A 15,472-nucleotide genomic window follows, 5' to 3' on the forward strand; every position below is an offset into this window, starting at 1 on the left:
CACCAGCCCGCGGGTCAGTGCCGGATCAGCGGGCACGGCACAACGCAGCGCGGCCCCGCTCCTGCGGAGGGAAAGCTGGGCTGTGCCGCGGGAGACTCCTGGCCCCGCAGGCAGCAGGAGGTGCCCGCTCATTAGCTGATTAACACCTTAATTGCGTGCCATGTCAAGGCTAAGTATCCAGGTACCTTCAGGGCACCCGCTGCCAGGACGTAACCGGACTCAGCCCGTGGCTCCGAGCTCTCACTCTCCAGCCACAGGCTTTGAAAACCCTGAGGTTGATTTTGGGTCACACGTCACCCATCTGAGGAAGGTGACCCTGCCCCAACACCCTCACAGCTCCTGTCCCGGTGCCCAGGAGGTATTTACACCCTCACCGGGTATGGTCAAGCTTCCTTCACCCATTTCAGAACACCACAAAAATCCGACACACCAAACTGTAGAGATATAGATGTATTTGTGGTGATGTTGCATATTTAACACAACTTTACATAACGGTTCTGACACAGAGTTTTGGCGTCCTCCCCCGTGTGGCCCCTCTCCCCCCACATTCCTCCACAGCCCCAAAGCACCCCAGGCAGCAGTGGGTGCAGGACAGGGGGGCTGAGTGCCAGCAGGTACCTGCCTCACACAGAGGTCTCAGTCCCCTCCATTTTACAGTACACATCTTGCAACACCCACAATCCTTAAATTTGGAGACTAGGAGTGTCAGACCTGCTGGGCGGGGAGAGCTGGGACATGGGAGAAAAGTTAGGATGGCACAGATCCACGGAGACAGCTTCGAGCAGAGGGTTGGGCCAGATGCGCTCCAGATTGTCCCCAGCTGTGAAGTGTCTCCCCAGGGTGTAACCAAATCCAGACTTCTCCAGGCAGCACCAGTCTTGGAGAGAATGTTGGAGGCAGACCGCAAGGACAGCACGGGGGGACTGCAGGGAAGAAGGATGCTCCACTACAACCCCTCCCAAGAGGAGGTGGCACCTCTTCCCTCTGGAGCAGTGGGGAGCAGAAACAGAGGAGGGAGGATGGAGCTGGCTGGACCCTGTCTCGCTGCTTTGCTTTTTGGCCAGGGAAGTGTGGCAGGTCCCAAGAGCTTCTGCCGACGTGGGAGAGAAGAAAAGGTTGGGTCAAGGAGCTGTGGCACAGGGCAGCCCTCCAGGCACAGCTCATCCACACAGGACATCGGCTCTGTGGATGGTATTTTGGCAGGGGATCAGGGCGTCCTTTTGCTGAAGTGGAGACAGAAGTGGCAGGTCTACAGCACAGCTTGTTGGCCCTGAACGACACACAGAGCACTCCCCGCTCGCTGTCGCACAACACACCAGGGCTCCAGACATTTGGCATAGTTGGGCAGCTGCCCCACAACCTGGGGGCAACCCTGCCCCAAGGCCAGCAGGCTACAGGTCCCCAGCAGCCCTCAGCAGGAAATGGGCAAATGGCAAAACAATAATAATAAAAAAATATGTAAACAACCCAGCACCCTGTCCTATAGCACCAGGACACCCAAGGGAACATGTTACAGTCTGAGGGGAGATGGAGACACAAGGACTTCCCGGCCAATGCGGGGTCTCGTCTCTATTGCACTTTGCATCATATATATTTCTATATATATATTTATAAAAATACAAACTAAAGGGCTGGGGTGGAAGGGATGAGATGCAAAGTCTGGGCCAGCAGCAGCTCCATGCACACGGCAGGTTTTGACCCAGTCTGCTTTTGCCTATCCCCAGTCCCTTATCAGCGCACCAGGGCAGCAAGGGCCCATCCTGCCAAGTTCTAACCTGGGGCTGGGCAGGATGCTGAGCTGATCCAGAGCCTGTCCACCTGCCAGCCGTCCCTCTCTCTCACATCACCCTTTTCTGAGGCTCCAAGGCCTGGAGTAACAAACACACAGCACTTCCCAGGTGCCTGCCATGCCCCCTCAGGGATGGGCACTCCAGCACACCCTCCCTGGCCAGCAAGGGCTCATTCCTGCAGAGATAGGAAAGACCCACCTCATGCCTCTCTCTCTGCCCAAAAGACCCCACAGGAGAAGGTTTACCCCTGCCTGGAGGTTCCCATTTTCTCTTCCTCAAGTGACTATGGTGCAAATGGCACAGGGTGATGTGGTCCAGAGACACCCTCCAAATCAGGAACGGAGGATGCTCCTTGCTCCCAAGGCTGCCCTCCGGCTGCTCCTGCTACCTCAGCCGCCCGTCAGGTTTGACGGGCCCCAGTTCTGATTTGGGGTCTGGGGAGAGGGAGCTCCAGGAGGTTTTGCTGCAGGTCTCCAGAGAAGCGCAGGCCGAGGGGCTGCTGACACAGACGTTGGCTGCGGACCAGAAGGTGCTGATGGCAGCATCTGCCCAGTCCTCCAGTTCTTTGCCCGTCAGCCGCGCCTTCCGCGCCGCCTCCTCCTCTGCCGCCTCGGAGCGCGGCAGGTTCAGGATCCCGCCCAGCCCCTGGAAGTTCTGGTCCATGTACTCGTTGTGTGGGGGGCCACCATGCAGCCAGTCGCTGTCGTCTAGGAAGGACAGGGAGAGAAGAGAGAGGGGATGAGCAGCACAGCAACATTCTGGCACCCTGCAGGTCCTACCTCCAACTCCAAGAGATGGGACACAGCACCCCATCCCTTTGCAACCCCAGCTCCCCTCCAGCACAAGGAAAGGGATGCTGCTGCAGGAAGGACCTGACTGACATGCCAATGGGCTCTCCACAGCTGCCAAGAGGACAGCCCAGTCTAAAGATTCACATGGGCAAGGGGACACCAGTGGAAAGGGGCCAGCACAGGGGGAAGCACTTTGGTCTGTGCACAGGGACACCCTCTCATCCAGCCCCAAACTCCAGAGCATCATCACCTTTCCTGAGAGGCTGCTTGTGGTTGAAGGTCTGAGGCACCACCAGGAACTGGTTCTCCCCCAGAGGCTCCCAGAACTGGAGGAGGCGGATGGTCCAGACGCCAGGGCGCAGGGGGTGGTTGAGGGGGGGCTTGTACTGGGTGAACTCTGCCTCAGCATCCACTGTAATGTCGTAGGAGGCGGCAATGACGTAGGTGGGATCAATCCAGACCACCGTGGCTGTCAGGTTGGGGCCCCGTGACCACTTCTGCATGGCCACCGGCTCGTCAAAAGGCCCCATCAAGCCTCCAAAATTGCGGAAGAGTCTTTCCTTGGGGTCCCACTCTGTGCCCACCTGAAGGAACAGGAAACACAAGCAATGGGACACTGGGCAAGGAGACACTATCAGCTGAGGTTGTGTTTCACTTTCCCAAAACAGAGAACACATAAACCTTGGAGTCCAAAGCAATGGACACCCCACCCTCCACAGATCACACTCCAGCAGTGATTCAGCAGCTGTGCAGGGGCTCCTGTAGCTGCAGGTGATGGATCTCACTTACCTCTGAAAGATCCCCTGGTGGCCTGTTCTCTATAACCATCAGCTCCTCACAATAAACCAATAAACTCCCAGATAAAGGTTTATTCTTAGACACAATGGCAGCTCTGTGTCCCACTGTCCCCATGTCATGCAGGTGGGGCAGAGGAGGAACAGCAGCACGGTGTGGGAAAGCCAGGGAGGAAAGCACCCCATTTACCTCAAGGTTTTGCAAGCGGTTTGCCTGCCCTCCATGACCTGACAGCTTCAGAGCTCCTTGGGGCATCATCCACACCTCCAAGGACTCTGCCTGCCCAGTTGCCAAATTCTGCACTTCCTGCATCACCAGGTAACCCTGGAAACGGTCGTCATAGAAATATAAGTGCACACTGGTGGGGAAGCCTCGAGGCTCAAATCTGAAGAGACAGACAGAGAGGTTGCACATCTGAGCACAAGCATCCTTCCAGCACAAGATAAAGGCATCCATTTGGAGCCTGGGTTGAGACCACAGAGAATATCCCACCTGCAGAGCTTGTCAGCCTTGGCTGCGGGTGTGGATGAGGTTTTGTGGAGCCCCAGCCTGGAGAAGGCTGTGTAGAAGGTGAGGGTGACATCGGTGAGCCCACTGAGCCCATCGACACGGTCGTAGACGTTTTCCCAGTAGGCCTTGAGGGCCGGGGTGTTGGCGGGGTAGCTGCCGTAGAGGTGTGTGTCCAGGATATCCAGCACCTCCTGATTCACTGTCGACTCAAACTTGCGGGCGAAGAAGGTGGGTCTGGAGAGTTGCTGGAAGAGCACAGGCATTTCTAACAGTGTTGGCTGCACCCACTCTGCCCTCCCACTCCAGCAGGAGCCATCCTGCCCACTCTGAAGGCACAGGCGAAGAAGCAGCACAGCACAGCCAGCCTGAATGTGGGATCCTCTACGACAGGATCAGTGGGAGCACACCACCAGTTACTGGTAATGCAGATGGGTCCCCATCTCTCCCACCACCTCCCCCTTTCCGTGCTCAGAAGCAGCCATGTGTCATCCAGCTCCTTTGTTGCAATCTCTACTCTGATAGGATCCTACCCACCAGAGACACTGCTGAGCCCTGCATTAGCTCTGACCATTTGGCACTGCCTGCAGGAACATGGTCTTGGGCTCTGCAAGCCTGGGACTGCTGGAAAATCCCACCACAACTTCTCTTTTCAGGGCTGGCTCTATCTCCGCCAAACCTCCTATGTTCAGTCCACGTTCTCATGCACTGAGAGCATGGGAGACTTTTCGTCACAAGGCATTCTGATCTGCCAAAGAAACAGCACTCTGAAGGAGTTTTTCTAAAAAGGTATTTGCCCCAAGTGATACATTTGCAGGGAAAGAGCAGGAAAACAGAGGAGAGAAAGTCTGGGAACAGGAGCAATGCTGCAAGCAGAAGCCTGGCTGCAGGACAGTATAGTAAGGATAATCCCACTACCTGTTTACAGACACATCTCCACTGAGCCCCACTGGGGGACCTGACCATGCTCCAGTCTCTTGTGGGGACATGCACAGCAGCTGGCACTGCAGCCTGGGGTGCCCGTAGGACAGCTCAGAGAGGAGAAGACAGGGAGCAGGGGAAAGAGCAGGAAGAGAAAGGAGGATCTTTTTCACCTGTAGCCGAAGGAAGTCCTGGGGTTTGAAGTCATTTGGGGAGCACCCGCACCAGTCGACTATGTGTTTATATTGGCACTTACAGCCCAGCTTCCGGTTCCAGTTGGTCACACGGAGGTTGTTATCCACCAGCGTCTCGCAGGCGTGGCTGTTCTCCAGGACCGTGTGGAAGAAGGACTGTGTAAGGCAGAGAAGGGACAGTACACACAGTGGGATGGAGGACAGATGGTTAATGGAGACTCCCACTAATAGAGAAGGACAGACCTCAACTGCTACTGAACAGAAACTTATCCCTGTTCCCAGCACAGGAGAACACTAAAGGGACCAGGCTTGCACCAATCCTTATCTGGCCCAGAGGGTGACTGGACCTAAAGCTGGGCTGTATGTAAACATGACCCCTGACCTGTCTGCTCTTCTTTTCCCTCTTTCATATCTAAGTCTGGAATAGGGGAGGCACAAAACTGCCTGAGCAAAACCAGCAACACCCTTTGCAGCTACTCAGAGCAGTGACAAAGTGGGAAAGAGATGTTAAGCACACTGGGAAGAAAATCTGTTCCGTGGCCCACAGCCAGCACCCACCTCAGCTGGCAGGAGTGTGTAGGTGTAGAACTGGCGCAGCTGGGACACCAGCTGGTCGTCAGCATAGACCACATATTCCACAAAGCTGCGAGTCAGTGAGAACCAGTCAGAGCCCCCGTCCACCACAATGCCCTCGGGGATGCGGCGCTCGCCCAGCCGCCACATGTGGGAGTCACACTCGTGGAACAAGCGGTCCAGGCCCTGCTTCTTGATAAACCTGGGCATGGGGATGAGAAGTGTCAACCACCTTGCTAAGTGCAGATGCAGAACATCCCCTCCCTGCCACAGCTGTTTCAGTTCTTTTCTGAAATCCCTCGTTTTCTGTTCCTCCAGTTCAGCTCTGCCTCTAGCCAAGATTACCTGGCGTTGTCTCGGCCATGTGACTTCAGGAAGTTCTTATCTCGGTATTTGGACAGGAACATCACCAGTTCATCATTGGTCCTGAGATGCAAATCAGGAATCATTAATGCTCCTGGGGTGAAACAGCCCAGTAAACATTAATTCTGCAAGAGCCATTAGACGCAAGGAGCCCAAAGCTGCTGACTCAAACCCTTGTTCCATCACTGGGCAGACACAGACACAGCCTCTCTGCTGTCTGGCGCCTCACATGCATATTCTCCTGCAATACCCAGACCACAGGAAAAAACAGCTTCTGAGCTACTGGCTGGGCTGCTCTGCATACATGGGAACAGCCTGGCCCCAGAGCATCATCACCAGCACATGGGTGCAACTCCCAACCCTATCTCCCTCAGTTCCCCACTTGTCCCTGCCCCTCCCAAGGCATCACACAGCCCAACACTTCCAGCCCCTCCCCTGCCCCAGCAAGGCCCTCACCTCGTGGGGTAGTCAGTTGCACTCAAGTTGATGAAGAAGTCCCAGGGCCACTCAGACAGTTCCAGCAAGTCCTTCATGCTACGCAGGTACATCTTCAGCAGGCTGGCACCTCCCCAGATGGTCACCATGCGCCAGGGTGTCACACGGATGTTGGGGTAGTGCCGGGCCAGCTCCACAGCCTCGCGATGCAGGTAGTTGGAGCGCTGCCAGGGAACATGGCCACCCTCAGCAAGGAGCTCATCCTCCCAGGGCCCTGCTTTCCTTTCAACCAGCCTCCATAAGGAGGGAAGCAGTGAATAGGGTAGGGGGGACAGATCTTGCTTCCGTGGGGGTGCAGAAGTAGTGGCAGAGGGTCACAGCTCCACAGCAGCGAGGACTAACCTTATCCAGCCACTGCCTCAGCTCTGCCCCCTCTCCCAGGGACCCATGGAGCACTGTTAGCACCCACTCCCTCCCCACTGCCACACACCTTGTCAACATGAATGTAGAAGAAGTGCTGCTGGTGGTACACGGCCTTGATGAGCCGCTTCAGCTGGCGGATGGCCCTGCCATGCACCACCAGCATGTAGGCAATGCGCACGGGCTTGCTGGGGGCCCCCTGCTGCAGCCGGCTTTCGTCCCACTGGATCACAGGGCTGACCTTGCCTGCATGGGGAGGGACAGAGGTGTCAGCCATCCCCAGCCTTGGTATCTGCTACCTGCAGCTCCTGAGCAAGGCAGGGGACAGCAGGGAAGCACTTAATCTCGGGCAAACCCCAAACTGGCTGCAGTGCCAGGGCATGGTAGCACATGCAGCCCCTTTTGTTACACTGATGGGGGGTTTTGGGAAAGAAGGTGTCCTCCTCTAGTGCCTTAAAACAGAAACTGCAGCTGGGCCTGGTTCTGACCCCTGCAGAATTGCAGGCTGGGATGAGCAGCCCGATTTAAGAAGGCTGGCACAGCTTTGATTGGATTACAGAGGCAGCGGTGATCTGGGAATCAGTGACAGATTGAGGCCGCTGTTTGCCAGGTGGGGCAGTTTGGTGACATAAGGAAGGTGGCCTACAAGCCTGCCTGGGATATTCCCAATGCCTAGGGTGACCAGGAGCACTCCAGCAGGACCCACCTGAGAGCTGGCAGTGGCGAGGCACAGACTGGGGCATGAGGCTGCCAGCCCGGTGCAGACACACCACATTGGCAATCTCCTGTTGGCACTGCTTGCTGCTGGCCCGGGCCAGCGCCGACAGGGCGTCTTTGCCCGTGATTTCGCACTTGGGAGTGAAACTGTTGTCGGTGGGCTGGGGAGCCCCCTCCACACTGCCCGTGTCGCCCTGCTGGAAGACGGCCAGCTGGGCCTCCCCGCGCAGCTCCGTCAGGTTCCTGCGGCTGGAGGAGTCCAGCATGGCAGGCAGCCTCCAGCCTGGTCTGTGCCTGGCCGTGACGGCTCTCACCACCTTGGACACCGCGGCGCCGGGGCTGTCAGGCCGGCCCCGCCAGCGGCCGTGCTTGCGGCCGGCGCTGCTGCGGCGCCCCGCGGAGCTGTCCGAGTCCTTGGAGCCCTCGCTGCTCTCGGGAAACCCAGCCTTCTTCTGCCGCTCCTGTTGCAGGTCCATGTGGATGCAGAAGAGAGGACAGACAGCGTTAACTCAGGCCTGTTTCCCCCCAGATCTGTCAGCGTGCTCCTCGGAGCATCCCTGTTCCCAGTCCCCACAGAGCTCAATGCTGCAGCATGGCAGGTGCTCAGGACCAGTCACTGTGCAGCACAGGACATTGCACAGCCCCTTTGCCACCTAAAACCCCAGGCTAACACCCAACAGCAGTCCCCTGCCTATGCCCACATCTTGGGGACACCCAGACGGTCTCATTCTCTGAGGCTGGAGATGAGCACTGGGCTGTACTGGCTGGTGATGGTTGCTTCACTGGGAGGCTATTGGACCAGCTCTTCCCTGCTACGACCCTGCTGTGAGCCCCAGCCCAGCACAACCAGAGTCCCAGGCAGCCACAGCTGTGCTTTCTGGGCTGAAAGCACTGGACAGGAATAGACCAATGCTCTGCCCACGCTCCCCTCCCCAGACCCCCAGCTCTCCCCGCTGGGCTGGGGCAGGCACTGCCATCACCACCTTCCCTAGAAATCCGGTCACAAACCCTCCTGTGGACCCAAGTGGATGTACAAAGGGAGCAGTTAATTGCACTTCATTACCTCTGCCAGGCTGGCTGACCAACAGAGACAGCCTTGGGGAGAGCAGGGAGCTGGGAAATTTGGGTAAAGAACTTCCCCAGTGAGTGGTAGCTGTGATGTCGGGGCCATGTGCCCCAGCCCACCGCAGGCACTCCCGCATGACAGCAGGCAGCTGACTGCTCCAGCCCAGCCTCCCAGGGCTGTCTCACAGCACCACCAAGCCCTGACTGCCCAGCGGCTGTGCCAGCACCACAGGGAGCTGTAAGGAACATCCAGGGGCATTCCTGAGCAGCAGCATCTCACAAGGACAGCAGGACTGAACTAGTCCTTGGCATAAGACTACCCTGGGGGTGTAACTGCTGGGAAGGTCACAGCCAGGAGAAAGCACAGAGTGAAAAGGCTGGAAAGCATTTGGTGTGATCTGCCCATTTCACACTCCCCAGACTACCCATGTGGTGCTGGCACAGCCATGGCCAAACCACTGCTTAAATCCTGAAGGGTTGGTTCAGCAGGGATCAGCCAAGCCTGCTTCCACCCAGACAGGCATCACAGGAGCCTGAGACAGGCAGCAAACCCTTCATTAGTCACCGTGCGAGACCATCTGTTCCAGAGCTATAAACCTGTTTTCCCCACAGAGCATCAAAGGAGAGGGCAGCAGGAAGGCCACAAGTGAGGAGAGTCTCTTCCATGTTCCTATAGGAAGACACTCACTGATCCTACACACACCCTGCACTCCCCAACACACCTGACTCTGGGGACACCCCTTACTCAATGCCCACCCGAGGTTACAGTCCCGCTCACTCTCCTGGAAGGAGTGCTGTTCCCAGCTCAGGAGTATGCCTAGCTGCCTCTCCCAGTAGGGAAGTTGTTAGAAGCACTGCCAGCCCTTCCAGAGCTGCCAGCCAAGGAGCTCAAGGGTTTCTAATTACTGCACCACAGCAGAGTGATCCTCCACCCCAGCCTGGCAGGGAATGGCTCCGGCCACATTGTTCTGCTGTATTTAAGACCTGTATGGGACAGTCAGTGAGGCTCCCCATCCCCATCCCCTCCTTCTGACACACACATATATGACTCCAGGCACCAGCCAAAGCACACTTAGAATCACATAATAATTTAGGTTAGAAAGAATCACTAAGATCATCCAAGTGTTAAACCCCTGTCAAGGCCACCACTAAACCATGTCCCCAAGTGCCACATCTACACATCTTTTAGACAGCTCCAGAGACTGTGACTCCACCACTTCCTCATCCAGCCTGTTCAAGGGTTTCACAGCCCTTTTGGTGAAGAAATTTTTGCTAATATCCAATTCTAAATTTCCCCTGGTACAACCTGAGGCCAGTTCCTCTTGTCCTGTTGCTTGATACTGGAGAGACTTGTCCTGTCTGCCTTCCCCAATGTGACAGCACCACCCCAGAGTGACACAGAGCCGTGGGTCACGTATCTACCTGCACCCCCAGCACAGGTCCTGCTGTGCCACTGGGAGGAGTAGAGCTAACAGCACCTGGTTTCTGCAGGATTCCCTCTCTGGCTGTCTGACTCTGGTTTCTGCCACATACCAGAACTCATCAGGCAAAACCAGCACCAAAGCATTCCAAAGCCATCAGAGGAATCTCGAATTAAAATGGCTGAAGTCCCCTAAAAACAAGCTCTTTGCAGGAAAAGTAACTATCAAGGAATCTCTTCTCTGGAAGCAAAGACACTTTATAGGAAGCTTCTCTTATGGCCACAGCACACAGAGGACACCAGCACACAGGCCCAGAGAGGTGCCACCTCCTTCCTGGACAGACAAAGACAGGAGACCAAGTGGCTAAAACACTGCAGTGACAGATCCTCTTCTCCACCCACAAGGAAACTCTGTGGTTTGAGTTTCACTGGTGCCAGCTCCACCATGAACTAAGAGCTTCAGGAAGCTCATGTGCTCACTCAGGAGCTGTGGGTGTCACAATGACAGAGGCAGGATTGCCCTGACCTCTTGAACTCCCAGTTGTGTGGGGAGACACTCATGCTGACCACAGCAGGAATGGGAATTTCCTCTCTCATCCGTCAGTCTAGATAGGGATAGTGTTGTTTGGTTCTGGTGGAACAACATTAATTTGGTTTCCATGAGGAAAAACGGTGTTGACTTAGGCAGATGGAGACAGATCCACATACTCCTAGTCTGCACCCCATAAAGCATCTGCTTGGTGAACACAGGGAGCCTGCAAGATCCTAAATAAAGTTGGGAAGAGAACTGATGGATCCAACAGGCACAGCCAGCTCCACAGCACTTCCAGGACTTGAGTGTCTCTTTCTTTCTCCACAGCCAGTCACAGCCCATTCATGGTGGGGATGAGCTGTGTCCATTAGTGGGAAGGAGCCATTTACTGTGGCAATTCCAAATTTCCACAAAGCCTTTCTGCAAGGTCAGACTCTTCTGGGACTGCTCCTCTGTCTTTACCAGAAATGCCCTAGGGAAATGGTGTCTCCTCTAGGTCTGGCCAAAATCAGAAGCTGCAGGATGGCACAGAAACCGAGACCTTTGCATTTTATAAGAAATAAAGGTTAATTGGACTTTTCCCAGCTTGCTAATGGGTTTGGGCTGTCCATGAAGTTAAGGATGGCTCTTGTCTTCTCCAAAGAGGCTTGTCAATTCCCAGGACTGCTGGTGGTTCAGCTGCCCAGCTCAGTTTTGGGATCAGACATGGGGAAACCAGGCAAGGACCAAGGCAGAATGAGCCAACCCAGGAAGCTGTGAAGGGCAGGAACAGAAAACAGCAGACAAGCTGTGCAGGATGGTGCAGAGGGAAGGAGAAGCCAGGACGGGTGAAGTAATTTGATCAAGGTCAAAGAACAGGTAAAGGAGCAGCTGGGCACTCCTTGGTGCCAGATGAGTTTACCCTCACACTTCCAGTGGCTCCAGACCACAACCCTCTCCTTGACACATTCATTCCCTGGTGATGGGCATATGGCAGCACATGAGGGTGCTCATGGCAATTCCCTGTGGCCCAGGAGGAGGCCTAAGGCTGGGAATTAACCTGCTGAAAGAGTGGTGCCACTTTAGAGACCTTCCCCAGTGCAAGGGGCTGCCCCATTCCCCTTCTCATCTCTGGTCTCAAGGAAAGCTTTCTAGACCTGCTGACCATGGGATCCCTCCACACCAGGGAGCCCATAAGAGGCTTCAGCCACTGGTCCACATAGACTTAGCACAGTCTGGGCAGTTCCCAACAAATAAACAAATCCAAGTTAACAATCCAGGGGTGGGAGCATGGTTTGACAGTGGCAGCAGCGTGCTTCATCAGCCTGGGTCCTCTTTGATACCTGCTCTGTGTCTGACCTTGGGCAAACTCCTTCACCAGACCATGCCTCAGTTTCCCCACGCTCACAAGAAAGAAGTGATGCATTTGGCCTCAGTAGGGTGTTCTGGTATACAGACATCAGCAACTCCAAAAAGTCCTTGTACTCTCCCAATTCACAGGGATACCTCTCACCAAAACCCTACACAGCAGCTCACACAAACCTCCCAGCTCTCTGAATTCCATGTTTTTTGGTTTGGGTTTCTCTGACCCCAGTTTCCCACAACATTCCCCAAATCACAAGTGCAAGATCCCCATCAAACCCCCCACACTTCCCACTCTATGCCAGACCCAAAACAACCCACCGTGCGCCACAAGCTCCTCTTCTCAGGTGCTATGACCCCGCACTGCTGCAGCCAGAAGCCCCCCAGGCAACACCCACCGCCCACCGCCAACAGCTCCAGCAGCCTGAGGCAGCAGGACCCCCACCCCAGGAACCCCAGCCTGGGTCTGGCCTTGCCAATCCCAGAGCCCACCCCCTTGTCCCCCGCTCCTGAGCGAGGGGACACTCCGACCCCCAGGGCACTGTCCCCCCGCAGGGCTCCCCACAGAGACCCCTCCAGCACCCACCGCCCTCCGTGACCCCTCAGCCCACCTCGAGCCCCCTCAGCCCCTCATGGCCCCGCAGCCCTTTCATCGCCCTCCCTCAGCACGGCCCCCTCACACCCTTCACCGTCCCCCTCGCAAGGCCCCGGCCGCCCCCCCTCCCTCCCGCGGCACACCTTGGCCGGGCCCTCCTCGTCGAGGCCGGCGGAGCTCCAGAGGACGAGCCCCTGGAGCAGGAGGATGGCCAGGGCCGTGGCGGCCGCCAGCCGGTAGCGCCGCAGCAGCTTCCGCGCCCGCCCGCCGGCCACCATCGCCCCGCCGGCCACCATGGCCCGCCGCGCGCCGCCAACGCGCATGCGCGGGCACCGGGGGCGGGGCTGGGCGGGAAAGGGGCGGGGCAACGCGAAGGGGCGGGGCTTGTGGGAGAATATGTAAATGTGAGTGAATTAATGTGAGAGAATTAATTAATGAGTGTTAAAGTATGTGTGAGAGTGAATGGATATGAGTGTGAGTGTAAATGTGAGGGTGAATGAATGTGAATGCATTAAAGTAAATGTGAGTGAACGTGAGTGTTAAAATAAATGCGACAGTGAATTAATGTGAGTGAATTAATGTGTGTTAAAGTAAATGTGAGAGTGAATGAATGTGTGAGTGTAAGTAAATGTGAGAGTGAATGAATGTGAGTACGTTAAAGTAAATGTGAGTGAATGAACATGAGTGTTAAAGTAAACGCGAGAGTGAATGAGTGTGTAAGTAAATGTAAGAGTGAATTAATGTGTCAGTGAATTTGTGTCAGCAAATTAATGTATGAGTGAATGAGTGTGAATTAATGAGTGTGAGCATGTTCGTAAATAAGCAAATGAATGAATGAATGTGTAAATGTGAGAGTAAATGTGTAAGAGTGAGTATGCAAATGGTGTGAGTGGATGTGAATGAATGAGTGTGAGCATGTTAGTTAATGATTGAGTGAATGTGAGTGAGAGTGAATTCATGTGAATGTGAGAGTAAATATGTGAGAGTAAAAATGTGAGAGCGAGTGTGCAAATGAATGTGTGAGTGTGTGAATGGATGTGAATGAATCAGTGTAAGCATGTAAACGAATGTGTGAGTGTGAATGAAGGTGAGACAATGTGGGTGTGAATGAGTGTGAGTGAATGTGTGTGGGACTGTGAGTGATGTGAGTGTGCATGGGGTGCACATATGGCTGTGTGTGGCCACCCGTGCCCTGCTGTGTGTGCCTGTGCCACTGGTGTCAGCCCCCCTGCCGTGGCAGGGACACCCTCCACCATCCCAGGCTCCTCCAAGCCCTGTCCAACCTGGCCTTGGTCACTTCCAGGGATGGAGCAGCCACATCTTCTCTGGGCATCCTGTGCCAGGGCCTCCCCACTCTCCCAGGGAATAACTTCTTCTCATATCCCATCCAACCCTGCCCTCTCTGGCCCGTGAAGCCATTCCCCTTATCCTGGCACTCTCCTAAGTGACACTTGTTCTAAGTCTCCCTAGCTCTTTTGGACCCCCTTTAGGCACTGGAAGGGGCTCTGAGGTCTCCTTGGAGCCTTCTCCTCTCCAGGCTGAACACCCCCAGCTCTCTCAGCCTTTCTCCTGTGAAAGCTGCTTGGGGGGAAATATTTCAGCAGAGGAAGTAGGAAGCAGTGGCTGGGTGGTGATAGCAGCTCCTGGGAGTTCCATGACCTCCTGTGAGCTCTGTAGGCAGATTCTGCCAGTGAAGCTGAGGGAACACTGCAGACTCGACACCCCTGAGGGTTTTAAGAGGAAGAAGTTTTGACAAGAGGGGGTTCCCCAGGCTAAAGAAGGGCTCTGAGCAGCCTGCTGAGCTCTGGGAGGGCTTCCCCTTTGATAGGAGCAATTTGGTCCATGACTCAAGGGCTGAGAGCTGCAAGATTGCCTCAGCATCTCCACACCAGCAGGAAAAGGCTCCCTACTAAAATCCTTTAGGTTGCAAAAGACCCCTAAGAACATCAACACCATCCATTAACCCAGCACCACAAGGCCACCACTAAACCATGTCCACGAGTGCCACATCTACATGTCCTTTAGACTCCTCCAGGGATTGTGACTCTACCATTTCCCTCAGCAGCTTGTTCCACGGCTTCACAGCCCTTTTGGTGAAGAAATTACACTAATATCTAATCTAAACTTCCAGTAGCACAATTTGCAGAATTCTTTCCCCTTGTGGCACTGTTTTTCCTTGTCCTGTTGCTGGTTACCTGGGTGAAGAGACTAATCTGCACCTGACTGCAACCTCCTTTCATGTGTTTGGAGAGAGTGAGAAGCTCCCACCTCAGCCTCCTCCTGATTCTGGTGTAAATCAGCACCCCTGCCCTGAAACCAACCTCACTGCAAAAACCTACAGTGCCCAAATTCTCATGGCAAGGAAAAATTCATCTTTTTGTCAAAAACGCTTGCATAGAACTGTGTATGTGTAAGTGGTCAGGTTTTCCAAGCCCATCACAAATGGACACCCAGCCCTATGGCCTGTTTTTCATGGGAATGGATGGATGAATTGCCTGGTAGTGGGCTGGAGAACAGTGAACACTCATGGGGGAGGGCACCAGAATGCCAGGAGCTGGAATACATGGAATATTCCAGTGGTGAGGGATGCTGCAGCAGCTGGTGGTGGGGCTGTGGGTTTGTGCAGGAGCCCCAAGAGCCCTTGTCTTTAAAGATGTGAGTTCTCACACTGCTGGAGCCCAGCTGGGCACCAGGAAGGGGCTGGAGCTGTTTTCAGGGTGGCACTCTGCAATAAGCCCTTTAGCCTGCTGTACAAACACAGTCACACACTGGGCTGATGCCATCAGATTCTCAGTGCCACTGATGAAGCTCAGAAAGTGATTTGTGGGTGCCAGAAAAAAGGTTATCAGCAAAGCAGAGAAGAGCAAGGTGATGGTTACAGCCCATCTGTGTGCTCCCAGCTTGGGGTCCTCAGGGCTGGTGGAAGAGAAAGAGGGGGAGCAAATTGCTTGGGAGCCTGTGGGACCAGGGGTTGGGGAGATGCCATTTCTGCACCAAGATCCTGATACACCTC

General features: G+C 55.1%; 1 protein-coding gene across 1 annotated transcript; it reads right to left on the bottom strand.

Moving 5' to 3' along the window:
* Positions 1–435: 435 nt before the first annotated feature.
* XYLT2 (xylosyltransferase 2) lies at positions 436–12,774 on the bottom strand. The gene is made up of 11 exons (XM_056505577.1): positions 12,603–12,774; positions 7,496–7,967; positions 6,860–7,035; positions 6,391–6,593; positions 5,917–5,997; positions 5,557–5,773; positions 4,978–5,154; positions 3,869–4,131; positions 3,566–3,761; positions 2,832–3,165; positions 436–2,497 (listed from the first exon to the last, which is right to left on the bottom strand). The coding sequence occupies exons 1-11, from the start codon at positions 12,753–12,755 to the stop codon at positions 2,175–2,177; spliced, it is 2,595 nt and encodes an 864-aa protein (XP_056361552.1). The 5' UTR covers positions 12,756–12,774; the 3' UTR covers positions 436–2,174.
* Positions 12,775–15,472: the final 2,698 nt, after the last annotated feature.

Source organism: Oenanthe melanoleuca, chromosome 18 (genome assembly GCF_029582105.1).
Source record: "Oenanthe melanoleuca isolate GR-GAL-2019-014 chromosome 18, OMel1.0, whole genome shotgun sequence".
NCBI lineage: Eukaryota > Metazoa > Chordata > Aves > Passeriformes > Muscicapidae > Oenanthe > Oenanthe melanoleuca.